The sequence below is a fragment of the Mirounga leonina genome, unplaced genomic scaffold, assembly GCF_011800145.1.
Source record: "Mirounga leonina isolate KUSES-001 unplaced genomic scaffold, KU_Mleo_1.0 Mir_201, whole genome shotgun sequence".
Taxonomy (NCBI): Eukaryota; Metazoa; Chordata; class Mammalia; order Carnivora; family Phocidae; genus Mirounga; species Mirounga leonina.
In genome coordinates, this window is record NW_023270504.1 from 27,722,442 (window position 1) to 27,750,106 (window position 27,665).

Genomic DNA, 27,665 nt, shown 5'->3' on the forward strand with positions numbered 1-27,665 from the left:
CAGGCAGTTTGAGTATGGAGAAAGCACACCCGAAATGTTTAAGTCGCTTATAAATGTGAAGCACCGTGATCCTGGTGGTGGGAATGACTAGATGATGTTATGGAGCAGTCAGGCTGCTGCTGGTGGTCGATGGAGGGGAGGCTCTTATTGTTTAGAGAGGAAATCAGTGAAGAGATGAGCTCTAAGCCAGACTTTAAAGGTTCGAGAACCACAAAGGTGCCACAGCACTGTCATCCATTCCGCCTTTCCCAGGCTCTAGCGTCTCTCAGAATCTCATGGAAGTAGCAAAGTCCCCAAATCCAGAAGATGGTGGCAAGAATGTTTGCTGTGGGGGGAGGGGGCCCCCTTTTCTTCTCTTAGATGAGCCTCCGATGATTCCTGGCAACTGAGAATGATAAGGTCTCCCTGGGTGAGTATTTATTGATTGCCTGATTCAGATCCTTGTGCTGTGCATCCTCCAGGTCACTTCTTCTTCAGCCAGAACGAGCCAGGTCAGGAAGATGCCGGTGAACAGATGGCCCAGCTCCAGGAAGAGAAGGTGTATCAGTCCAGAGGGGAAGAGCATGCGGGCGCCATGGATGACGATGAGGAGACCCAGTTCCAAATGCTGATGGACAAACTTGGAGCCCAAAAGGGTTTTGAAGAGTAAGTGGTGACAGGGACTGGGGGGATGGAGCCCTGCCTAGGAGCCACCCCTTCATCTGCCCTGTGCGACATCAGTGTGTGTTAAGTGCTCAGCTAGGCCCCAGTTTCTGGGCTGCCAGCTAGAAGACTTGGCAGACTCTTGTCTCTGCTCTTTGCATTTTCTCATGGGAAGCACTGCGACGCCCCTACCCTCCCACTCTCCGCACTCCTACCATACGGTGTCAGCACAGTCCTTGGCTCCCTGAGGAGCACTATGCAGCAGAGGACCGTGCCGGGCCTGGAGGGGTTCTCTGTGCATTTTGCTGGGGTTCCTCATCCCTGCCAGCTCACCAGCATTTCCTCCTCCCCCACCCCCGCCTCCGGAACCAGCTTTGGGTCTCAGGGGCTGCAGGGCAGCCCGGCCCACCCCACAGTGGCATGCTCCTGGCCGAGGCACCTCACGTGGAGGCATTTGCACACGGTGTCCCTGAGCTGAGCTAAGCCCATCAGGAAGCTGAGGCGGGAAATTAACCAGTTTTTACCAGCCCACCACTTGGATAATCAGCAGCTCAGCTGAAAATTTCAGATGGCTGGAATTTCAACTAAAACACAATACCCCCATTTTTTTTTTCCAAAATGTATCTGACATTTAAAATGAAATGAAATAAAAATAGGATGAAATGAAATAAAAAGTGGAGTCACAGCTGGTGGAAACCAGTGGCCTAAAAACTGCGGAATACTGTTCTCCCTTTTCCCATTGCCTTTTGCCTTTCCATTTCTGGGCCTCTCAGTCTTGGGTTGGGTGTGTGTTGCAGGAGTAGGAATGATGATTGGAGCTGATGCGTCCCAAGCTTGGGAGGTGAAGGAGCTGTGGTTGGGAATGATAAAGAAGTAGCAGGAAAGGAGGGGCCTGCACACAACACTCAGGCCAAAGCAAGAATCTGTAGCTCTGTGGATTTTTGAGCAAACGATTTGGTAGATTGCATCATAGTTGAGAAAGGACAGTCAAAGGCCTGGGAGAGAGCCCGGTGAGAGGCTCTGGATGGTCAGTGCGCTTGCCCCCCGGGGCGATCCCAGGACTCTGGGATCATGACCTGAGCGGAAGGCAGACGCTTAATCATCTGAGCCCATGGACGGGGGCAGGTGCGTGGGAGGTACGTTAGTCAGAGACCTGACTCAGCTTCTCTGAAGACAAAAGGCCAGAGCCCAGGGACCACTGCCAGTGACCCCGTGAAACCTCCTCCTGGAGGAGCGGGAGGAGAGGGCAGTGTGGATGAGCCACGGCACTGGCATGAAAGAGAGGCACCTCTCCGCCCACCTGTCCCTTCTGGGGCAGCCCCCTTCCTAGCAGGGCTCTAAAAGCAGAATTCACCTGATGTTCCTCGGAGGGCCTATGTCAGAGGTCTGTGAGGAACTGAGCCAGCATGAGGCATCCTGGGGAAGAGAAGGCCCTAGGAAAGGTTTCAAGGGTGGTTACAAAAACTGATATGCAGAAGATGGCGGCCAGAACTCTCCATCCCCATGGAAGCTAAATGGAAGGCAGCGGGCTGGTGTTGCAGCATGAGGGGAATGGCAAAACCACTGGGCCCCAGAGAAGGACATAAAGGAGGCTGTGAAGACTTTGGAGGTCTTCAAAGATTCACTCCCCAGAATGGCTTGTATATTGTTCTGGGAGCAGGCAGATGGGTCAGCTGACCTCCCAGAATCCCGTCTAGCCCTGCTCTCTGAGTCCACCACCCTTTCATGAGGAGCAGAAGCGGTAGACCAGATGTCTGGACTCCCAGCTTTTCCCAATGGTCCGACTAGCTGAGTGATTTGGCAGCTTATGGACTTTGGCTTATTTTTTCATCAAGAATGGACAGATTTGTCCCTTCTCCAGAAATTTTGGGGGGAGGGGATGTGGCCATGACGAAGTAGTTTGGAAAGGTTTGGAAGAGAGTCAGGTGGGTCTGCAAATCTCACTGGAGGCTCTGGCCAATTGGCTGTCTCGGCAGGAACTTGGCAGATGTGAACATACAGACCAAGGCTAACAAGGTGGACCTTGATTTTATAATGCAGGTACTTCATGAGGGAAGCAGCCTGCCCCAATCATGGGAGGCCATCATCATATGTCTCTGGGACTCTTGTATCTCTGAACCCCTTGTACCATCTCCATTGTATCTACAGTACAGCAAAGTGGACTGCCCTAGCCTGTTCTGTGTGGGTGGGGAAACAGAACTCATTCTGGGAAACGAGGAAGCTCCTCCCTCCCCTTCCCTTGCTTCCCGGATCACCTCATGTCATCTCAGTGCTGGGTTCCAACAGATAAGAAGTACTCGTTGGGTGATGGGTGGACGAGTGGTCCTGATGAGTTGGAGGACAGCAAGGGAAGGAAGGAGGGAGGGGCAGTGGATGGATGATCCGATAACTGACCAGTGGTACCTTCCCTTCTCAGTGGGCCTCCCTGTGCTGGGTGCAGAGAGTACTCTTGTGGCCCAGGCCCATTGCTAACCTGGTGCTGGCAAATAGCACTTCCAAGGAAAGTTGCTCAAATATAGTACTTGTCACACAAGAACAGAGGATTTTATTCTTTATCCTGAGGGTTCCCGGTTGTAGCTACCCTCAGATCATAGTGGTTTTAGAATTTACTGGGTTGCAGATCAGATTGATCTCAGGCTCCGTGTGATGGCTGGCCATAGATTTTCGAGTTTCTCCAGAGAGGGAGAGCATGGTCCCTGGTGTATGCCACCTCCTCCTTCCTCCTGTCCCGGGTCAGTGTGGCCCCACGTGTCTCTGTTGCTCTGCAGTGCACACCTGCCTATGTGCCTGTTAGCCGGGGGTGGGGCTGGGGGAGGGGAGGCTCTGGGCACGTCACTGTGTGTCTTTGTCTCTCTGCCTGCCTGTGTCCCTGCCAACTTTCTATTTGTCGTTCCGTGTGTGCACACGCATCTCGAAGATTGGCGCCTTCCCTTCCTTCTGCCTGTCAGTCATTCCCGTTGCCACCGGGCCCCAGTGGGGTGCTGCGTATTCTCTTCCGTTCCCCGCGGTGACAACTGCTTTCTGCCATCCATCAGATGGCATGTCTTTACCTCTCAGCTATGAGGACCGTCCTTCCTGGGGCAACAGGCTCTTTCCTTTAGCTCCACGGCGTTAGTCCTCACACGCACCAGGCTCCTGTCCTCCTCTCCTCTTCCTGCCATTCTTTGATGCTCCCAGCACGTGGCTGTGCATGCTCAGCACCACCAGCCCATAGGGAAAAACTGGAAAGTGGAAGCAGTGGTGTGCGGGGTGAAGGAGGTCGACACAGGAGCCAGGCAGCCCCGAGTTTGACTCTTGACTGTGTCGTTTGCCAGCCAAGTGATCTGAGACAGCTCACCTCACCCTCTTCTGGGGGTGAGTAGAGCACCAGCCTCACAGGTTACCGAGAGGGTCAAATAAGCTTATATGCGTAGAGTACCTAGCATACAGCCAGCATTCAATAAATGCTGGCCATCGTGATCATGATCATGATGTTCTGGCTGTCAGTTTCATGTCTGGGAACCGTGGTATTTCCACACTCGGACATTAATGCGCCCCTTTCTCTTGTAGTGAAAGTGATATCAAGCAACTCTGGCTACAGCTGAAGAAGGACGAACCTCACTTACTGGCCAACTTCGAGGATTTCCTGACCAGGACCTTCTCCCAGCTCCAAGAAGCCCATGAGGAGAAGAACGAACTGGAGTGCGCCTTGAAAAAGTAGGTCCCCAGCCTCAGCCATTCACTGTACCCGGGTGTGAGAAACAGAAACACAGAGTACGTTTTCTCATTCCGGGAGGCTCCCTGTCACGGTCTGCCAGAGTGGAGACTGGGACCTGTGGCTGTCATAGTAATAGTATAAATATTTTTAAGCCCTTGCTCACATTAATCAGGCCCTCACCATATGCTGGGCACTATTTAAACATATACACCTGCTCATTTGGACTATTCACTGTTATGCCCATTTTATAGATAAAGACATCAAGGTCCTGAAGGGTGAATGACATGCCCCAGGACATACAGCTTGTAAGTGGCAGAGCCAGCATTCAGAGCGAGATAGCCCGGCACCCGAGACTGGTTGGAAAACCACTCTCCCTGCCTCTAGACCGTGAGGCCCTGACACCCCGGGCCTACCCCCCAACTACAGACCAGCTCTGGGCCCCACTGAGTCCCCTTCTGACCACTCTCTGAAGCATCACAGCCTCACATCCGTCCTGCTGCCTCCTGGCCGCCAGGGCCTCTGCAGTCATTAGTGGTTTCTAGCTCTTCTCCTTTGCTTGGAGGAGGCAGCCCCAGCAAGGTGAGCCCTGGACCTGAAGCCAGCCGGAGTCAGCCTTGTGCCACAGACGTGGGGCCAGCCACATGGATGTTCATCCACCTGTGGGGATGGTGCTGCATGTGTCCAGAGTCATCACATGCACGTCACAGCAGGGAGCTCACATTGGGTGAAGCATGGTGTAGCTAAGGATGGTTCATCATCCTGAAGGTGTGGCCAAAACGCAGGGCTGGGTCTGGGTAGCCCTCGGAAGCGTGCCGAAGCGGTCCTTGCAGTAATTCTGCCACGCACTCTCGTCCCCGCCCAGAGATCACTCCCTGCACAGGAGTCCTCGACGCTTCCAACACAGACCACGCGCCCTTCCTTGCAAAACTCCTAGTGCCTAGCACCGCCTCCTGGGGACAGGGCTTCAGAGTCCAGGCTGCTAGACTTCAGAGCCTCCGCCAACATGGCCTTGGGGAGAGCATGCAAGCCCTGATTTAGAAGGAGATCACCACGTGTCTTACAGCATGATCAGCTATCCACACGTTGCCCTGAGTTCCTCTGCATCTCGTGCCTCCCCCAGATCAACTCTAAAAAGAACTTGTTGGGGTCCGTTGGGTATACGCAGGTCTGGAAAAAAGGACCCTTAGGAGCCTGAGTTATGAGAAAGTTGTGGTCAAGTAGTGCTGGGGAAAACACGGTTTGGCTGGAGGAGTATCATGAGCATTCTGGGGAGAGGCTCCCGAGGCTCAGAGAAAGGAAGGATTGAGGGTAGAGTTCTGCACAGCTTTTAGCTGACAAAGCTGTGAGTCAGGACAGATCTGAGTTTACATCTTGGCTGCGCCACTTGCGAGCTGTGTGACTCAGGCTAAGCTACTCAACCTCTCTGAGTCTTGGCTTCCTTATGTGTAAGATAGGGATGTTAACAAAATGAGTATTTGATGCACGTTAAAGTAATAATCCTTATTATTTAAAATAAGTCTGTTTGTCAGTCTTAGAGGATTCGCTGGCGGAAGTGGAGAGCTTGAGGCTTGATAGAAGCAGTGGTGAACTTCAAAGACCCCTTTATCCTTCCAGACAACATGGTGTAGAGCGAGCAGCCCTGGCATCGCCTGGAAATTTCTTAGGAATGCAGAATCTCAAGGCTCCCCCGACCCCTACTGAGTCTGCACTGTTACAAGATGTCCAGGTGCTTTGTGTGTGATTTGAGAGATGGGGAGCTGGCAGTCAGCTCTGCATTTAAGTCACGTGTGGCTCTCCAACCAGCTAGCCTTGTGAGCTTGCTCAAGTCTCTTGGCCTCTGTGAGCCTTGGTTTTCTCACCTGTATTCGTTTCTGACCCTCCCTGCACCCCCACTTTCCTCTGACCCCAACGTTGATCACCCCGAGGAGCTGCAGAAACACTCAGGCAGCACGTCGCAGAGAGGAGGGTACTCTATCACCCAAGCAAGGTGAGAGTGGTCATAGCCCGAATGGGCAGGCAGTGACCCAGCTCATGGCCTGGAATCTTCACTGCAGGGTGCTTGTGCTGGCCTGCCCTTCCACAGGGAGAGAGCCATGCTCTTGGCTGGTGTCAGAGCCGGCAAGCCCTCACATTCATCCTAAAGTGGCCTCTTTTAGTGCTTTTGCCCCAATTTAATGATTATTAAAAAGTTCTTGAGGTGAAAGTCAAGGCCACTCTCGGCTGCATGTGCAAAATGAGCTCGGCCATAGGTTCCAGCCCTCCGTACCCATCCTCTTTCGATATCCCTGCCAGGGACACCTGCGCTGGGTCAGCTGATGGAGGCCCACTCCTGGCTGGGTAGCTGTGGTGGGACTGGGGATTCCTGGGTTCCCTGGCCAGTCGCACTCCAGGGGTGTTCTCTGGGTGCAGAACCAGAGACCTGCAGGCTGTAGTGAGCAGAGCACTAAAATAGGAGGCAGGAGAAACCTGAGCTCTGGCCCAGGCACTGCCACTGATCAGCTGTGTGACCTCGGACAACTAGCTTTACCTCTCTGTGCGTCAGTTTCCCTACTGGCAACATGAGAAAATGGCTTGGTGTTTTTCAAGCTGTTTTGTGATCGTGACTCATTAGAAGAAATGCATTTGGCTTTGCAACTCCCAGACACTTCGATGTGTACATAACTGAAAATTTCCTGAAATGGAGCTCACCCTTATTACATGTGACATACTCTGACATTCTCTACTAGAGTCTCTTATTCTCTCGTCTTCTGTTAAATAAACCAAAAGGCTGGTCACATCCTGCTTCTGGGTTATGACTGGACCAGATGAGCTATAAGGGTCCTCGGAGCTCAGCAGTCAAACAAGAAACTGGAAACCCTGATAGCATCTAGAATATTTAAATGGGAGTCTTGACAAATAATGCAGGGTGAAGTTAAGTGACTCGGAGACATCTTCTAGGAGATGAGTTGGGGAGTTTGGGGCTGTGTGTGTCCAGGCGTTGGGGAGGGAGGAGAAGGGGAGCTCTTGGGAATGGCCTGATTCAGGCTGGAGTTCGGGGGGACCCTGAGAACTGTTTGAACATCTCCCGGACTCCTCCACGGGCTGGCATTTCCACTCTGCCTGGAGAATGAGCACCTGTGGCAGACGTGGCTCTCGTCCTTGCTGCTGGGCGTCTAGCCCCGGCCAGGGCCCCGGGGACCCAGCACACTGTTACTCTGGCTCGCCTGTAACAAGCCCCTACTCTCTGCCTGGCTCTGAGTTGGGCAAATAGAACTCAGAGTCCCCATCTTTGAGGAGTTTATGATCACGCTGATAAGGTCGAGCTCATACCCATACAAATTCCGCCACAAAGCCGAGCCGAGAATTCCCATACCATTGAAACGCCAGATGACATTGTCATCGGCAGCAGAGGCTTTTTCTTCCTTTTCCAGACCACACATCTCGTTTCTGTCTCCTGTGGAGCCCAGAGAAAATGGGACTGCTGAGGGTGGGCATCCTGTCCCGCGGGGTTTGAGTTTTGCTGCAGTGAGTGAACCAGGTCCACTCCAGCTTCCTTCAGGTTCTCTCCAGGTTCTGTAGGGGAGGAGTGTGTAGTGGGCTTGAGTGCCTGGAAAAGCTCCTAATAGCTCCTGTCCCAAGACCAGCCTCCGGGGCCCTCCGTACCTCACTGCCCTGGATTGTTTGGTTTGGTTTGGTTTTTACCTGCCTACTGGGAATAGGTCAGTCTCCCACCCCCTTGTCCTTTGGGGTAGAGGTTGGGTCAGAATCCTGGGTACAATGTTCAACTCGGTTGTGCGTCCACTGGGAAGTAGCCACAGCCCCAGGGGGCACGGTAGAGACAAGTCAAATGCAGGAACCTCGGGCTAAAGCCTGGTTCTCCTGCTGAACTTCAGAACCTGGAGGATCCGCTGCATCTCTCCCAGGAAGTGGAGGCTAGACTGTAACAGAGCTGTGCTCCTTGTATTCACTGCACAGAAGCTCAGAGAACTTTACATTTAGTGTGATGGATACAGTTTAGGCTTAGGGAGAACTTCAGGCCATCAGAATTACAGATTCCTGGAGCGCCTGGGTGGCTCAGTCGCTTAAGCATCCAACTCTCAATTTCGGCTCAGGTCACGATCCCAGGCTCCTGGGATCGAGCCCCAAGTTGGGCTCCCTGCTCAGCAGGGAGTCTGCTTCTCCCTCTCCCTCTGCCCCTCCCCCCACTCATGCTCGCGCTCTCTCTCTCAAACAAATAATAAAATCTTTAAAAAAATTATAGATTCCACTGCCATGGAAAGCATCTTTCTAATTATCTTTTCCTGGAAGAAAAAAAAAACAAAAAACAAGCTTCAGCTCTCCAGGGGATGTAGAGTGGTACTGTCTGGAGGCAGCAACAGATTCAGACCTTTTTGCCAGAATCATTAGGGGGTGCAGAAGTCCCACCCCAGGCAGGCCAGATTCATTTGGTCTGGGGTGAGGACTCGAAGTCTGCATTTATAAACTATCCTGAGGGATTCTGACTTTTTTTTTTTTTGAGAGAGAGAGAGAGAAAGTGAGTGAGAATAGGTGGGGGCGGGCTCAGAGGGGGAGGGAGAGCCAGAACCTCAAGCAGGCTCTGTGCCCAATGTGGAGCCCAACGCGGGGCTCAGTCTCATGACCCTGAGATCACGACCTGAGCCGAAATCAAGAGTCAGATGCTTAACCGACTGAGCCACACAGGCGCCCTGAGATTCTGACTTTTGACCAGAGTTGACATGTGCTGGATACATAGGCCTGGTTAGGTTCTTTACGAGGATCTAACCCTGAGGCTGGGGGTAAGGATGAATTAGGTGGTGTCTGGAGAGTGCTTTGAGCTCTTGGAAGAAAAGTGCTTTCAAAGATCAAAGGCAGGCCGTGGGCTGTACTCTGCCTGCTCAGGCCTCTGTAGCTCAGTATCCTGGGAGGACCACCCAGGCTGCCTGCTTCACATCACTGGGGGACCACACTTGGCTTTGACAAACAGCAACACTCCCCAGGGCCTTGTTGGAATCAGTTCCTCATCTGCACAGCCTTTCTTGTCCAGCTGAGTCAGGCCTCGGGCAGTTTCGTGGGAGCCTGGGGGCCCTTAAATTGCAGCTCCTGCCCAGCCACTATCCAGGCACTTTCTGTCTAGAGGGATTTCCCTGGGCTCTGGGAGGGTGTCCAGACCAGGAGGGAAGGTGTCTTACAGCCTAACATGCAGCCTACCTGGGATATCGGCTGTACTGCTACAAGCCTGGGAACTGGGATTCTGTAATATGAAGCTGCAGAGACATGAGCATCTTTGGGGGAGGAGGGTCACCGCTTCCCTGGCCCTGTCTCCAGATAGGGCAGCAAATAAAGCATCATGGGTATGGCAGGCGGCCCTTACGTTCCGCCTGCGAAGGACCTTAGCTGTGTGGTTCTCGAATGTTCGCTTGCTTCAGCATTACCAGAGGATCTTGGTTGAGAGGTAGATTCCTAGGTCTCTTCCCCAGAGAGTTTAAATCGGTATGTCTTGGGGAGGGAGCCCAAGAATGTGCATCTTAGTGCACATCCCCAGTGGGTCTGACGCAGGCAGGCCACACACCCCACTTTGAGAAATGCTGCTCGAGCCTGTTTTTCCAGAATATATCCACCTGCAAAAGGTACACTCCAGGGTGCCCTTCCAGTCTGGAATTTTAGTCTTGTTCTTAGGGTGAAGATAAGAAGTTTTTGGTGAGGGTCTTAAGTAATGATGTTATGGCTCAATAAGGCACACGTTTTTTATTGGTATATTATCATCTGAGGCAGAAGCACAGTGTTATCTGAAGCAAACTGAAAGGTGAGGATTATCTGTGCTCTGTATACACCATGGGCATGATTTGTAAACCTAATGAAAAATGGGCTGCTTTATAGGATGGGATAAAGCTGCAAAGTTGGTTTATACAAGGCAGCAGAATCTAATTAGGGAGAAACCATCCATCTTGAAAATCCAATTGGCGATTATACAGTCTTTGCAGAATTTTATACAAACTCTTATGTTTTCCTTTCATTCAGCTCTACTCCAGTCACGTCGTGGGTAGTGAGCATGCATGTGCGTGGGTGTGAGACAGAGACAGGCAGAGACAGAGACAGAGATAGGGAGGCAATTAGAGAGACTGACTTCAGGAGAACAAGAAAACCCCAAACAGGATTTTTCTAGGAAGAACTTCTCTTTGCTGTCCAGAGCCTGCTGCTGCCTGAAGAAGGTGGCAGGGGGCAGCAGCGAGTCTGAATCCCGCCTTTACCATTCTCATCCCAACCACCAAGCAGGCTGAGCCTGAACGTGCTTCCATTTTCTTTGGCAAAGCAAACTCCTGGAGACTTTTCAGTCCCAGGGTCTTCACTCTGTGCTCAGTGCACATGGGGTGAGGGTGGGGAAGACATGGGAAAAGGGATCAGGCCCTTTTGGTGATCTCGGCCCTCTCTAGCCCTGGTGGGCCCCATTCCTTGCGCCAGTTCCCGCTCAGCTCCACAATTGACAGACTCCAGGTGGAATCTGGATAGTTGGCAATCCTGAACACAAATGTATGGAGTTTCCAGTGTAAGCACTTAGGATGCTTGGAAAGACACAATGGTGTCGTGGATGGAACATGAGACAGGGAGTCAAGGCCTGGGTTCTCCCTTTACTCAGACCCTGGGTATCTGGGTGCCCACAGACTGGTCACTTCCTTGCTCTGACTCTCATTTTCTTCACATGCAAAACAAGGAGGTTGGGAATACATGAGCTTTTCAAGCCCAGGCTCTGATGGGGAGAGAGATTCTTCCTCTCTTCACATCTGCCTTTCACCAGATTGTGCAAACTAGGAGACGTGATCAGACCATTGCCCTTGCACATGGAAACACATGAAATCAGGATGATTACTCTCCAAGTCCGGAGGCATTTCTAAGCTCTGCCTTGAGTTCAAGCTTCTGTAATTTATCTAAAAGGTAGAAAAATGCCATTTGCCCAAGGTCAAGACGACACCTTCATTTAGGGAAGAAGGAACTACTATTTTTCCTGAAATGATTTCAGCACACCCCTGCCTAGAACCTAGAAGGTTGACCAGATGACTTTCTGAGACCTTCTGAAATTTGAACAGATTCTGTTCCTAAGTGAAGGCAAAAAGGAAACAGGAAGCAGGAGAAGGATATTTTGACCAAGCAATACTCTATAGCAGGAAGGACTTGGCCCGTGTGTCATTAGCTGGAACCCCAGTGGTACTGAGCATTAATGCTTTACTCCAGTGTGGTACCTTAACTCTCTGTGTGCAAATCACTTTGTGAAGGTTAATTAATTTTCACAGTCCCTGTGGGAACCTGGCAGGGTAAGTTATTGCTAACTACATCTCACCTTTCAGTTCCCTGCAAATAATCTGTAAAGGCCTCTCAGAACTAAGCCTTGTATTTACATGAGAATCACTGTATCTCCACCCCTACTCCTTTCCCACACATCCCATCCTAAATCTCCAATACCCCGCACATGCTTACAGTTCTCCTTTAGAGAACAGATGTCTGCCATAGTCAGACACCCTAAGTGCCGTTCTGTCCTCTAAGCCTGGCTTTCAATAGGACTCATTCTTTCAGATCCATCACTGCCCTATGGCATCCTCAGTATATAATTGTTGTTTCTTCCCTTCACTCTTGAAAATCTCCCTTTTCTGGAGTACCTGGGTGGCTCAGTCATTAAGCGTCTGCCTTCCCCTTGGGTCATGGTCCCAGGGTCCTGGGATCGAGTCCCACATCGGGCTTCTTGCTTGGCGGGGAGCCTGCTTCTCCCTCTCCCACTCCCCCCAGCTTGTGTTCCCTCTCTCGCTTTGTCTCTCTCTGTCAAATAAATAAAATCTTTAAAAAAAAAAAAAAAAAGAAAGAAAGAAAAGAAAATCTCCCTTTTCTGGACTCAGCCTCTCTTAACTTTTCCCCTGAGAACTCTGCCATCTCCCCACTACTGTAGGGGGCTCTGTCCACTTCCCTCCCGGTAGGGCTCTGTGGTCACAGAGTTGCTATCAGCCAGAGCTAGGGAGGCACAGTGGGGTGGGGTCTACTGCACGGTGTGTGGCTTCTTTCACCTGCTCCTTTCCTCCATGCCACATTAGCATTGAACTTGGTGTTCTTAGCGGCTAAAATCCTGGTGTACAGAGCCCATCCCATTGGTCTAAATTATTTCACCCAGCGTGTTACTTTACAAAGTGCTTAACCAGTACTTAATGTTGATGGTGATGTTACAGCTCTCTCTTTCCACACTTAGTCTTCTTCCTGAGCCACCTCAGGTTTTGTCCTTCCCCAAGTCTTCTGTTCCCTGTGTTTCCCCATTCTCACACACATCTGCTGCTGCATAATTCCGCTTCAGTTTCTACTTGCCCCTTGGCTGAAATCCGAAGGAATTATAAAGCAGCAACTCTTAAAAAGGGGTCCACAAGCCCCTGGAGAATCAGAAAACTCATTTACTTAGAATTTATTAAATGCATTCTATCGGCTACCTATTGTGCTAAATAACTCCACATGCATTATCTTATTTAAACCTCACAACTTCACTCTAAAGTAGGTATTGCTATCTGATTTTCCAGATGCAGAAAGCCTCAGGCTCACTGAGGACATGGGACTTGTCCAAGGCCACAGAGCTTGTAAATGTCAGGATCAGGATTTGAACCAAGGCCTTTTTACTCTGGGTCTAAGGAATTCTGAGCCAACCATAGCTGTCAGCAGGTTATAACCTAGACTACACTGGAATATGCCAGAGGCACTATCCAGCCATTATACTGAAAGAGCAAGAAAGTGAGGATAAATGCTGGTGCTCATAACTACTCCACTGCCTCCTTATATTTGTTTCTCTGTCTCATTGAGAGCTCGTGTCTCTTTCTCTCCCTATTCTCTGTCCCTCCTCCCCCTGTAGCTCAAAATGACTAGGCACAGATAGCAGACAAGGGAATAATTAAATAAACACTGCCCTGGGTTGTGTGTTGGGGGGGTGTTTTAAGAATGGGTAATAGAAGATAGGTTGAATATTTATGCCCACATGGTATGAAAAGCTCAGAGAGTTCTATTATAGATTGCTATCTTTGTCTTTTTCAATATTTTTACCAGTGGCATGAACAAAGGAAGATAAGGAAGAATATTTTGTAGTAATTTAAAAAGTTCCATCCATAAAGAAGCTACAACAGAAATAAACTTTTAGGCATCAAATAACATAGCAGCAAAATAGGTAAGGCAAAAACTTTTAGAAAAAAAAGAACATTTGATAAAAACAAGACTTGAGAAGATTTTAACAAACTTATCTAGGATTTGATACATTAGTCAGGCAAAAAGTGCTATAAGTATGTAAAATATTTAAAACCATCAAGCAGCAAGCTTAATTTAAGAGATAAATATAGAGTTGTGTACCCTGCAGTAAAATACACATGCTTCTCATGAAGTTATGCAAAAAGTGATAATGTTTTTGATTACACAGGAAAGGTTCATAGATTCTAAGAAGTAGATACCTTACCAATATATATATTTTTACTAATAAACTATTTTTTTACAATAAACTAGAAACCAGTAGTTTTTATATTAAAAACACTTTTTAGGGGTGCCTGTGTGGCTCAGTCGGTTAAGTGTCTGACTTTTGGCATCAGGCTCCACGCTCAGTGAGGAGTCTGCTTCTTTCTCTCTCTCCCTCTACCCCTCCTTCTGCTCATGCTCTCTTTCTCTCTCAAATAAAGAAAATGTTAAAAAATTAAAAATAAAAACACTTCTAAACAACTCTCAGATGAATTAAATAATCAAAACTGACAAACTAAGACAATATATTATTTATCTTACATTATGATTAAAAATGTAAAATACCAACAAAGCTTGGAAGGTCATTGAGTACACTGGATGACCAGTTGGGATCCATTAAGATAATGTCAGGCTGGAAAGATGGATGGACTCTAATAGAATTACATCTGAGATCTTGCTCTGGTGTCCAAAAAGCCAATGACAGAAGCACAAGGTGGAAGAGATATGATTCAGTAGCACCATCTTTTTTTTTTTTTTTAATTTTTATTTATTTTTTGACAGAGAGAGACAGCGAGAGAGGGAGGGGGAGTGGGAGAGGGAGAAGCAGGCTTCCCTGCTGAGCAAGGAGCCCGATGCAGGGCTCGATCCCAGGACCCTGGGACCACAACCCGAGTTAAAGGCAGATGCTTAAATGACTGAGCCACCCAGGCGCCCCTTTTTATTTTTTTTTAAAGATTTTATTTATTCATTTGAGATACAGAGAGAGAGAGGGAGAGAGAGCATGAGCAGGGAGAGAGGCAGAGGGAGAGGGAGAAGCAGGCTCTCCGCCGAGGCAGGAGCCCGATGCGGGGCTCGATCCCAGGACCCTGGGATCATGACCTGAGCCGAAGGCAGACGCTAAACGGCTGAGCCACCGAGGTGCCCCGGAACACCATCTTTAAAAGAAGAACAATCACACCGACCAAAAGATTTAGAGGTTTTACTTGACAAATGGGTTCGGCATTCATCAACTGTGATGTGGCTGCCAAGAAAAGTTAATGTGATTTTAGGCTGCATGAATAGATATGCAGCGTCTAGAACAAGAGAGGCGTAGTCCAGCTCTAAGCTGTGCTAATCAGACTTCACACACTGGGCATTCCGTCGGGGGTTCTGTGGCTCGAGGAAGCTAAATCAGGGCACATTCAGAGAAAAGTAAAGAGAAAGGTGAAGGGATGTACAAAAAAAAAAAGATCCCCATGAGCCATGGTTGGAGGAAGTAAAGAGACATGGCATAAACCCAAGGCAACTCCTTGAAGTCTTAATGCTGTTTTCAAATATATAAAGGGTTTTTATGCAGAGGAGGGCTAAGGTCATAGAAAGACATATTTCTGTGAGCCAGAATATTCCAAAGATGAAAGAGCTGTTTAGAGATCCAGCCAGGTTTCCTATCGCTAGAGGTGTTCTAACCTAGTTTGGGTAAATACATGGCAGGGACATTGTGGCAAGGGTTTTAGCACTGGGAAAGTAGGTGGTTGGATCAGGCAGACCTTCCAACCCTGAAATTCTTCAGTTCCTCTGGAATCCGGTGTTCCCTGAGTATGGTCTTTCCATGGGCTACTGATTTAGGTATCCCAAGTCTTAAATTGATTTTGTACACATTTTCAGCATTCACATTTTGAGCATAGACCCTGCAGATGACGAAAATGACTGAGTGTCCCCACCTTGATGAGACAGCATCAGCCCAGATGAGACAGTTTTTCAGGATTTTAAAAGGAAACATTCAATTAAAGACATCTGATGTTCTAAGAGTTCAGAGAAGGGGTCAGCGAGGGTTCGAATAGGTGGGGAAATTCTCACGGGGAAGATGAAAAAGTATATGTGTGCTTTGGGCAATCTGAGCGGTTTTCGAAATTGTGCTAACAGAGATGTATGTACTGAGCAAGCATAATTGGTTGCTTCTCTCCTTTGGTGGGGGAATATGGTGTGCGGGCAGGCATGCCACATGCCACACGGGCAGACCTCTTTAGAGTGTCTCTCACGATTACCCTTCTCGTGGCCACTGCAGAACTCCCCACAGACACAGGCTTCCGGCCCTGCAGCTCCCGCTCACACACAGCCTGTGTCTCTAACAGATGGATCTGACAGGAGCCTTTATTGATGAAGCTTTCCGTTCTTCATCTTCCTGATTGCCTCTCACCTTTTCCAAACCCAGCAGCACTTTTATCCTTGAAGCTAAGACCTTCCTCCCCTTGGGGGACAATGGCTCTTGCCCTCCACAGCCCATGACAATAATTACAATAACAAATAATCCCTTACATTTACTTAGGGCTTTGCTGTTCCAAATGCTTTTCACGCCGGCTCTCTTGTTTGTTCATCATGCTGGTGCCGGGGCAGGGTGGGGAGGAGTGGGGACTCGGGGCACGTGCTACTCTGGGATGTAAGGAGGTCAGAGTGCTCAAGGTCACACTGAGGATTTGAGCTGATTCCGGGTTCAGAACCCAGGGCTTTTGAAGCCCTGAGCTGGTTTAGTGGTGTGAGTGGTATGAACAGCACTGTGATGCCCCCCATTCCTGGCGCTCATGTGTCTGACTAGGGCTGGTCATGAGTCAGTCGGTCAGTCCATGGGACTCATCCTCTGAAGACCTTCAGGCCTGGCCCAGTCCCCTAGGATGCCAGCTTTATTCAAAAGCATTTCCAGAGGTTTGGTTCCATGAATAAGTCTGGTTAGCCTGGACCTGGGCTCATTAAAGCCCACCTGGAACCCCAGGGCTTCTTTGCAATGGACCCAGCCTTTGTTAATGAGGGCTAGAAGGAGGCACTATTCAGAGACTGTCTGCCTTCCCCCATTTGTTTTTTTAGCAATCTGCAAAATTACTTACTTTATGACAAGCAAACTGACATGCGAGCATGAAGAACAGAGTTTGTTAATTTAATCAAATGAAACATAGAGCAAAGTTAATATAACACATTTAATGATGGTATAGAATTGATGCCCTGTATGGTTATTAAGCATAAATGGTAAACAGCTTATATGGATGACTGTAATTAGTATTGCTTTATCAGAGCAAATCAATTTTTAAGTTTCTCTCATCTCACTTTATTAGTTCTTCAGTATTTATATAGTTGGAATCACTGTCTAAAGTTGTCCTTTATACCATTTGCCATCTAGCACCTGAATTTCTTTGAACATAGGAAGATAATGCCAGGGACCCAGAGAAGACTTTCTTTCTGAAAGTCCCTTCAGATGGTGTTCATTTCTGCCCTTGAGGTGTCCCTATTCAAGAGCAGGTACATTTGCTCCTTATTTCTTATACTTATTATGGGCTGGCTAATGACAAACGTAACAATCCAAAACATTTGTCATTTAGCACGAAGAGATTTCTTACTCTTAGCCAACCAGAAATTTCCTACGCCCAGGATGGTAGTAAACACAGGGCTCCAGCTCGTGGAAGTCACCTTTTGCTGAGCGCATCCTGAGGCCATTGCCATACTCACTCCAAAGGTTTCTGGCTTTGGGGGTACAGCCAAGAGAGGGAACTTAGAGGCTTCTGCTTCGATATGAGTGACCTTGGCCATGACGACTCACACAAGTTCCTTGTCTGGGTCACTTTTGTGGTTCCTGTAGACCTGGACGGATGCCAGGCAGAATGGCTCCTTAGTCACGTTCCATCTGTGTAGCACAGGTAGCAAGTGAGGAAGGGACATCCTTGGGCAGCAGGGAAGGCCTGGCACTAGATTGGAGTCCTGAGTGGACATCAGGGAGGTGGAGGTTAAAACGATGAAGGACTCAGAGGAATAAGCACGTTGCCATCCTTGATGTTTTGTTCAGAAATCTTCCCAGTACCCCTTAGAACTGAAAACCAGAGCCCTTTGCTTCGTTATTAAAGTCTCATTCCTTGGATAAAGGGCAGAGGGGGCTTGCCACCATTTGAGTTTAGAATGGCAAGTGCCAAATGTTATAGTATGAGTTGGTTCAAAACAGACCTTGAGAACCAAGACATCAGCCTGCTCCTGAGCGTGGATTCTTCCCCTTAACAGGTGAGAAAGAGGACCAGGGGGCACTGAGCCAGAGAGAAACTTTCAGTGCAGGTCAGAGAAGAGGTGTCACGGTGCAGTCCCCTGGGATGCTTTGGCCAGATAACTTCCATCTCTGTTCAAATTTTCAGCCTTCTTGTTTGAATTTGGACGTGGGTGGGGGGCGGCACTCAAAGGAGGACCTATCTGGACAACACCAGAGATGACCTATACATCTTGTTCCCAAAGCCGTATTTGTCTTGGTCTCTATATAGGAGCAGGGTACCCAGGTATCTCCTTCCCGTCTTGTGGGGGTCCTCAGTGTAAGAAGAAGATGCTGGCAGGGGGATGAGGACATCTCATCATCACCGCCCGCCTTGAACCAGCCTGCCCCTTCTCATGCTGTCTGCCTGGGGCCCTGGACCTGAGATGGCATGAGCACTGGACAGGTGTGGCCCCCCCTTCCTTTGTCGGGGGCGTGGTGTCAGTGGTTGTCCTTATCATGGAATCTTTTGACATTTTCTGAGCAATGTGCATCACACAAGCACACAGTTTCGGGAGAGCCCTCTGACTGTGCCGTTCAGACCATGCTAATGTAGCCAAGTAGAAAGAAAGCATCCAAAGTGGGAAGGAGAGCAACCAAGAACCCAAATAGGAAAGACGCCCGCACAACACAACTTTATGCTGACTATAGGTGTAGGGACCAGCGGACAATAGGGAGGTCCGTCCAGCAGAGGCCAGGGGCTCGTTGTTGAAATAAAGTGAGGTTAAGGAAGATGGAGCCAGGGAAGCCTCACTGAGGAGTGTAGGGGTCATCTAGAAATGATGGCCTCCTCATCCAGGAGGAGGAGAAGGTCCTGCTAGGCCTGCGTGGTCCGCTAATCCTGAGGAACTGATCTCGCAGCTTCGGCGGACGGGACCTACGCAGTCACCCCCACCAACCCAAGCTCCTGACGGGGTCCTGGTGCCTGGGCCCCAGGACTTGTGCTGTAGGATAAAGGAACTTGGGTGTAGACCTCATGAAACTCTCCTTCTGCCGCTTCTGCAGGAAAATTGCTGCTTATGATGAAGAAATCCAGCATCTCTATGAGGAGATGGAACAGCAAATCAAGCATGAGAAGGAGCAGTTTCTCCTAAAAGTAAGAGTCCACACCGGGGCTCGGCTCTGAGGGCCTGGGGGAAAGATCGCCTGCTCTGACCCCCACCCCAAGTTGAAGATTGCAGCACCCCCACCCGCGGCACCATGGGTTCCCTGTTTCTCTGCTTTAGATTTTTCAAGGCATCTGTCACCCTCACATGTGGCATTTAATTTCCTTCTTTATTTTTGTTGATTGGGGTCTGTCTCGTACTAACTTGAAAGCTCCACAAGAGCAGGAATCTTTCTTTCACTTGCTAATGCGTCCTCAGCACCTCAGCCAAGCTTGGAGCGTAGTAGGTCCTCAACAAACATGTGTTGAATCACTGAATGAATGAACAAGGGACAAAGGAATGAATGAATAAATGAGCGAAAGGATGAAGGTACATGCATTGCCCGTCGCAGCAGCTTGAAGACAGGGTCTGACACGGGCTGGTCCCCAGAGCTATGTGGCAGGCCCACCCAGATGCAGTCCATTCCACTCCGTGCCCAGCAACTCTTCTCAAGGGCCATCATTAGAGTCTATGCTTCCCATCCTTTCCCTTAGACACCTAGAAAATTTAATACCCAAGACAAGTCAAATCCCACCCTTCTCGGACACTGTGGGAGAACATTTAAAACATGCATCCCCTGTTCCTCATCTGGTACTTAGCTTCCTACCAAGCCCTGCTGTTTGTCTTGGGAGGTCAGAATTGGTGAAATTCTCCCCTTTTGCAAGCTAAGCAGGGGCCTTTGGGGAACATATTTATAAAACAAAGCTACAGGAAACTCTCTCTTATCTATTTTTGGATTATCCAGCTTGGTGTGTTCTCAGCAGAAAAGTCTTTAATCTCGAATGGTAGCTTCCTCCCTTCGTTCAGGCTGCTATTACAACGATGCCATAAACAGGTGGCTTATAAACAACAAACATTTATTTCTCACAATTCTGGGGGCCGGGAAGTCCAAACTCAGGGGGCCAGCGGGGGAGTCAGGTTCTGGTGGGAGCCCACTTCCTGGGTTTGGCTGTGGCCTTCTTGCTGTGTCCTCACAGGGCGGAGGGCGCAGGCAAGTGCCCTTTAATAAGGGCTCTAATCCCACTCCTATGGGCTCTGCCCTCATGACGCACTCACCTCCCAAAGGCCCCACCTCCTCGGGGCCATCACCTTGGGGCTTAAGTTTCAACATGTGACTTCTGGGGATACAACGTAGAGACCACGTCGTCCCCTGCCTCTCAGAACCGAACCTGGCCATTATCACAACCCCATCCCTCCTCCTAAATGCAGGTTGGTTTGAACCAATTTTTAATTTTATGCTGGTTGGATTATCCACACCAAGGCTCTATTTATTATCATAGATGCCATTTAAATTGAGGTGGGGTTGGAATGCTTTCCAGAAAAAGCCAGTCATGTTCTCCAACTAGATCCCTCTGAAGGCTTGTCAATATTTCCAGACTCTACCCCACTCTTTGTTTTTGGAGCTTTAAAACATTCAGCCTGTCCCCTGACCTTCAGCGTAGTTGGGTGAGTATAAGGCCGACAGAACTCAAACACTTGTCACCCAGGGGACCCTAAAATAGTTTCTGAGAACAGCGGCCGCTTTCCTCCTTGCAGTGGGAAAGCCACTCCCTTGACCCCAGATGATCTGCTTCTAGGCCGTGACTACAGGTCAAAGGTCCTAGCTAAAGAAGGAAGCATGCTTCTAGAAGTGAAAGGTGGACCAAGGCATGGGAACTGGGAACGGGAGGAGGTCGGAGGAAAAACTTCAAGGACACATTCATATCATGTTAAGGTGATGTGACGACACTGCTGTACCCCTTCACCCACCCTCTGGTCCCCCTTCCCCTGCTTAGTACCCCAGGCCTTTCAGGCCCCGTGCTTAGATGTACGCTTTCTGCGGAAACATGGAAACTGTTGAGATGTGCTGGGCTTTGCAGACACAGGCCTTTGCCTGGTCCCAGAGTGAGGACAGTGGCATTACAGTTTGGGACAGCATGGGAAGGGCTGGCCCTTCTGGCCGGGGCTTGGCTCCTGGCGCTACACGGAACAGTTTGTTTGACCGTGAGGGAAAATGCTTAATCGCTTGCACGCTCTGGCTCCAGCTCCGGGATAAGAGGCGCCCTCAAGGCTCTGTGCCGGTGCGGGGGGGGGCTCAGTAAGATCCTCCGCAAGCCCACTGTGGGGATGGCAGCATCTGTGCTAGAATTCTGGAGCCGCCCCCTGCCCCCTCGCCCCGGCACTGTTCGCAGGGCGCCCACTCTGTGAGCGATGCCCCAGGCTGAGTGAAGCGGGGTCCCTGGTAAAAGAGTTGCGAACAGGCGCTGCCTGGTCCAGCCCTGCCTCTGCCATTGCATGTGGTTGACAGGAGGACCATCGCAGGCTCTCCCCGAGCTCCCTTTCCCTGCCTGAAGAGCCGGGTAGTGGCTGATGATGATGAGCCCAGGCTAATCCTGAGCCTTTGAACGGAGGTGTCCAAAGACCTGTACCTGAGAGTGGTTTTGTGCCCCCCCGCTCCCCTGGGGACGCCGTCGTGCCCAACCTCGTAGTCCCCAGAGCGTGCAGCATCCCACAGCTGCCCCCCCACCCCCCCCCAGGGGCTCGGGTAATGGTTTCTTCTCTTCCTGCACATTTTGCACCTCCTTTCTGCCTTCAGCAGAGTGGAGAGCTGCAGGTGCCTGCATATTTTTGTTTCTATCATGTGAACAAAGAAATAATGATAGGCGAATGAAGTAAGCCAGGGCTGGAACCCCAGTCTCCTGACGCCCAGCTGAGGGCCTTTACACCAGACAGGCTCCGAGAGGGTCAGCCGTCCCGACAAGCCACACAGTTCTCTCTTTACCCCACCCCAAACCCCTTCACACTACGTTGTCAGCTTCTGGAGCAGGGAAGCCCAGTTGTAGGGCAGGAAGGGGGTGCTGTCGAGCACAGGGGCAGAGACTTCACAAAGAGCAGGGCTGGGACATCTCAATCACGGTGGGAAATGGCGAGGACGTAGACCCTCAAGGAGAAAAAGCGATGCCCTGTGTTAAGGGATCGAATGCTAGTACCCAACGTGGAACAGAATATGCATGTTAGAAGGATATTCCACCCCATCCCCCATTTACAGGTGGGGAGATGGGGGCCCGGGATTCAAACTCAGGCCCCTGTTCTGTTCTCCGTGTTCAGGACTGCACCACTAACTGAGGCTGCCTCCTTCGGGGGGAGGGGGGCAGCGCACTGTCATTGGTGGTGGTCACACTTGGTGGGAGCTGGTGTCATGCCTTGCGGAGCACTTGCCGTCTCTCCGTCTCGCTGGGCCTCACCGCTGGGCAGGCAGGGCACCCCAGCCCTGGAATGTTGTAGGAAGGGCCCCGAGGTCCAAAAGGATGGCTGGGCCCTGCTGTTGAGCAGATACGAAGTGGGGGAAAAAATCTGCATCCCAGGGGCACTTGGGCCTCACGTCCCCTTCTTTCCTGCCTGGCAGGACACGGAGAGGTTTCAGGCCCACAGCCAGGAGCTGGAGCAGAAACTGTTGTCGAAGAACCAGGAGCTGGAGCAGCTCATCCAGAAGCAGAAGCGGGTATGCTTTGGTCATGGCCTCCGAGCCCCCGGCTCCTCCCTCCATCCTCCACTGGCTTTTGCCCACTTTCCCCACTATTCACTGGACGACTTGGGTTTGTTTGTTTGTCTGTTTTTAATCCCAGAAGAACCATTGAGCTGTACAAAAGATAGCATTTGAAATCACAGGTGACGCCAGGATAAAGCCTTCACCTCTCCAGTGCCAGGTGTTACATTTGGGCAAGTTGCCAAGAGTTCTCCCTCGAGGCATCTGAAGACATCGTCCTCTAATTATGCCCAGGAGCCACCAGAATGCCAACTTGTCCACTCGTTTCCTGCATCCTGTGTCAGATAAGAGGGGGATGCTGAGATACAGGGGACATAGTCGCTGAGGCTTTGGGGGACGCTGCAGACAGTGATGTCTTCCTGCCAGGATGGCCACGGATACCTCCAGTAGGAAGAGGCTCTTTAAAGATCGATTTGTCCATCCCTTGTCTTCCTATGTGCCCAGAAAAGGTCCATCAGCCTTTCTTTGGTGGCTGTTCCCATCACCCCCCAGGAGGTAGGCAGACACCAAATGTGCCTGCCATGCACCTGAGCCCCAGGAGGCAGTCTGGGTGGTGCACTGTGTAGGGCTGGCTAATGACCCCAGGAAGACTGATTACCTGGGCAAACTTCACACTCGCAGCCTCCTCTCCAAAGCGAGGGTTCGTCGGGGAGAAAGGCCACGGTGCCACTTGGCCTCCCCCATTTTGTTTTGTCTGGCGCTGGAAGGAATCCAGCCCTGCACAGACCCAGACACATTGCTTCCATTTGAATAGAGAGGGCTATTTTTAGCATCACATTAGAATATGCTTGAAGTTGCCCCATGCTGAAATCTAGAGACTGTCCCACTCCAGCTGCTGCCTGACCTGTGGATTTGGATTTCTTCCTTCTGCAAGCAAGATCATTTCAACTTCAGCTGCCTTCCCCTGCCCTGGCCACAGCCTGAGCTTCTCCTACTCTTTCTCCTCATCACTGTTCGGCATTAAGTTGTTACCAATTAGACTTATCCCTGAAATGAATGATTGCCACTCGGTTTAATTACTGCATGCTTGCCTGATTACACAGGAGCCTCTTGAGAATCACACAAAATTCCTTCTTGCAGCTGCCTCCTCCCCTTACTGGCCACATTCATTAAACTCAATTTATTATGATATATTTGCCTTGGTTCGATTCCTCCTCTGGTGAGAGGGTTGGAAGCTCTGCAAAGCAGAAGCACCAGCCAAGAAAATCTGCACTTATACAAATGCAGGGGGTTTTGTGTTTTTTTGGTTTTTTGGTTTTTTTTAGTTGCTTTAGGGACATGAAACAAGGTATGTGTTTGGTTTGACCTGTTTTAGCTGTTTCCTAAGAATTTCCAGGGTTTCTGGCCACCATACAAAGTTTCTCTAGATTAAAAGAATTGGCCTTGGTTAGCTGAGAGAAGAAAAGGGGATAAATAGACTTACTGTCAGCATTCAGAACTGGGAAGGATGGTTTTATGGAGAACGCCACTTAGCTGCCTTCCATGTTCATCGGGGCTGAGGGAGACGGTTGGCTGAAAGGACAAGAGGGGTTGAAGTTAGCTCTCAAGACCACAGGTGAGATGATAATGATCAGCATTATCATCACTGGGATGGGCAACACGGATGGATTGGTGACCTCCTTTCCTAGCGGTCTTTGTGAATGGTTCTTCTCCCTCTGGACTGTTCAGGAGCCCTTGGAGGCAGGGGAAAGATGAGATGTGCTCTGAAACATACCCCCTGCCTCCAAAAGTGCATCGGTGTGAATTAAGGCACAGGACAAAGCCTGTTGAGGCTCCGGGGCAGGGATGGCTGGCCGAGATGGCCCACAGATGCAGAAAGTGAGGGGGTGGGGGGCAGGCCAGATTGGATGGTAGCTGCTTATCATTCCCTTCAGCTCCCCCATTTTCCTTTCCAGCTGGAAGGCCAGTGCGCCATGCTACAAAATGATGAGCATGAAACCAAGGCTGAGAACACCAAGCTGAAAGTCACAAACCAGGAGCTGGCCCAGGAGCTGGCGCGGACCTCCCGGGAGCTGCAGGATGCCCAGCAGCAGCTGGAAAGCCTCCAGCAAGAGGCCCACCAACTCCACCAGGACAAGGAGATGTGAGTCTGGCCTTCACGGGCTCCACCCCTGCTGTGAGCGTGCCATCTCCTCTCCTGGAGACCCTGTCACCTTGCCTGTCACATGGGGCTTGGGGGTTCCTTGCTCCCTGAAAATCTCTTCTGGGATCCGGAGGCCAGTAAGCAGACTATGGCAAGCATAATCTAGGATTTATAGGACATCTACAACCCTGTTCTGGGAAAATTTACTATGTGATGAGAAAGACGTGTTATCCAACCAATAAATGTAAGGCAGTCATTGAGAAAAGGCTGAGTGAGCAGCAGCACCCGTGACTGTCATGGTTTGTTTTATTTTTTAGGAGATTTATTTGTTTATTTGAGAGAGAGAGAGGGAACACATGAGAGTGGGGGGGAGGGGCAGAGAGAGAAGGAGGGGGAGAAGCAGACTCCCTGCTGAGCACGGAGCCTGATGCAGGACTCCATCTCAGGACCCTGAGATCATGACCTGAGCAGAAACCAGTAGTTGGTTGCTTAACTGACTGAGCTACCCAGCTGCCCCTTTTAATTTTATTTTTAGTTTTTAAATTTGTTTTAAAGATTTAGTTATTTGAGAGAGAGAGAGAGAGGTGACTGTCATAGTTGAGAGACTAGGAAGACCCAGGACAAGAAGCAGGTAGGCTTCTGAGGTCAACATAGAATCTGATGGAGTGTGTGACAGTTCCTTGGAATCTTTGCTCCAGTCTGCCCACTCTCTTCTCTGTGTGGGCCCAGTGTGGGGAGCCCCACGTCTCTCAGGGCCCAGTTCGCCACTGAGCTGCATTGGGCGTGCAACCAGCCAGCTCGGCCTGCTAGGGAGAGGCATGTGTGAGGAAGGATCAAGGGCTGGGTCTGCATGCTGAGCCTGAGGAGTTGCTGTGGGACCAGCCATTTATCTTGTCTTGGGAGCATTAGCTTCTGAGAACAAATGCACTCCTTGGCGTGCCCAGGGATGGGGATCTCCCTTGTTTATTTGTTCACGCATTTACCCACACATTCATTTACTTAGTCACTTGTCAAACATTTATTGAAAACTACTCTGCGTTGGTTTTACTGTGTTGTGCATTCCGTGTATCACCCCTATGTCAATAATTTGACATTATTCCGTAAGAACCTGATAGCATCCTGCTGTGGCAGGTACTGTGAGTATCCACTCTGTGGATGAGGAAGCCCAGGGTCAAGGGGTCTTAAGTAACTGTCACACGATGTTCAGGGCTAGACGCATCTGGCTGACTCCCCACAGTGCATAATGAGCCAGCCAGAAAATATTGACTCAGGAGTAGGACTGGCCATCGCTCACTCATTATTCGCTCAGGCTCTCATTCGTTCCCTTCATTCATTCTGCAGAAGGTCACGTGGGCCTGGCCCTGTGCCAGATGTTACAGAGAGTCTGATTTCAGAGGACAGTGTTGCTTAGCAGTGCTGAGTTTTACATACGCTAACCTTCCCCTTGTTCAAAAGTGAAAGCCCTCCCTCTGTCTGACTGCTGGCAACATTTGGGTCCATTGGCCCAAATCCCATTGTTCTGGGTGTGCTCTGCGGCTTGGGACTGATTGCCTGGGTCGAAAGGGAGGAAATGTGTTTGCATGTGGAGTTTTACCCTGGTAAGACTTCTCTAGTTTAAAACAAACAAACAAAAAATGTATTGTCGAGTAACTGACTTAAAACAAAACAAAACCCTTCCCTCCGATTCTCGGATGACCAGTGGCAGGGCTGTGTATTTCATTGTAAACGAGCAAAATCAGTTCCTCCTCACTGAGAGCAGGCCAACAAGGTGCAGGCATTTAACTTTACAAACAGAATTAAGGATTCAGGCTCTTAAAATTCAATCAAGTGCTAAAACAACAAACATCTGAAGGCACAGCATTAGAACAGCAAATGGAAATAAGCACCCAGTGCTGGGGTATCAAATCACAGCATGAGGATTAAAATCTTTCTGAAGTCTTATCTTAATTAACCAAGCCAGAGACACAATCTCTGGAGGCTGGGAATTGAAAAAGAGGGTTAGGAGGGAGAGAGAAATGATTTCCGAACCTTCGTGACTTGCTTTCAGAAAGCGCACAATGCTGCAGTGAGAAAGCGTGCTGGGAGCCCAGGAGCGAGGGTCCTGTCCAGGGAGGTCAGGAGACAAGGGCAGGGAGAGCCTTAGCTTGTTCTCTGTAGAGCAGAATCCCAGAGCAACAGTACAGACAGAACCCGAGTGCTCTAACCACCTCTTCACTTTATGAACAAAGAAACTGAGGCTCAATGAAGTGCCGTGACCGCCCCCAAGCCACACAGCTAGTTAGCGCCAGAAAACAGGGACAGAGCCTAGTCGTCCCAATAGCATGCGCTCCCCCCGCACAACGTCTTGCTGCCTGATGTTGCACCAGAACAGCTGGGAAGGGAGAGGATGGAATAGGAATAGGGGCTAAAAAGACTTAGTCATTTATCAGCTAGAATTCTGAACGGGCAAAATTAATTTTTCTCTTCTCTGAAGTTGCTCAAGGAAGGAGTACTTGATTTTAAAATAAGATAAAGAAGGCACAATCCAGCAGGAGAGATAATATAAAGATGAAGGTTCAGCTGAAAAGCTGTACCTCTCTGTTTATTTGGTTAATGAATTTTTGTTTAGGGTAGGGAGTTTATGACAAGGCACAGAATCCCAAAGGCACAAAAGGATATATACTCAAAAAGAGGCCTGCGTGCCCCGTGCCCCACTCATGACTCCGGGCCTGCGATCGCCAGGCCACCAGTCCTGTTTCTTGTGGATCCTTCCAGAGTGTTCTATGTATCTACCAGCATGTGCACGTGCACGCACACGCACACTTCTCATTTATAAAGTGGCAGCACGCTGTTCTGCATTAGCCTGCGTTTTTCACTTGACAATATATTTTGGAAATGCTCCTGACTCATCCCTCTCCAGAAAACAAAGCCAAGAGCCGTTCTCTAAAGACAACCATAAACCTCTCACCAGTCACTCCTATGAAAAATACCAAGTTCTTTCCCTTTCAGTCCGCAGATTACCCAGTATAAACCTTTACGACGTCTCGTTAGAAGGACTTTGAAGGTCCTTTGGTCAAATGTCCAAGTGTCATTTGGTTTTTCAGGAATGCCCTTCTTTT

At 49.8% G+C, this 27,665-nt stretch overlaps 1 protein-coding gene across 1 annotated transcript in view; it reads left to right on the forward strand.

Annotated features, from left to right (window-relative positions):
- The window catches only part of CRACR2A (calcium release activated channel regulator 2A), a 99,251-nt gene that overhangs the window by 37,003 nt on the left and 34,583 nt on the right, over nt 1-27,665 (forward strand). Inside the window, exons 5-9 of the mRNA XM_035028441.1 lie at nt 462-645; nt 4,192-4,338; nt 18,819-18,909; nt 22,344-22,439; nt 24,380-24,567. Coding sequence (XP_034884332.1) covers nt 462-645; nt 4,192-4,338; nt 18,819-18,909; nt 22,344-22,439; nt 24,380-24,567 — 706 coding nt within the window. The remainder of the gene's footprint in view (nt 1-461; nt 646-4,191; nt 4,339-18,818; nt 18,910-22,343; nt 22,440-24,379; nt 24,568-27,665) is intronic.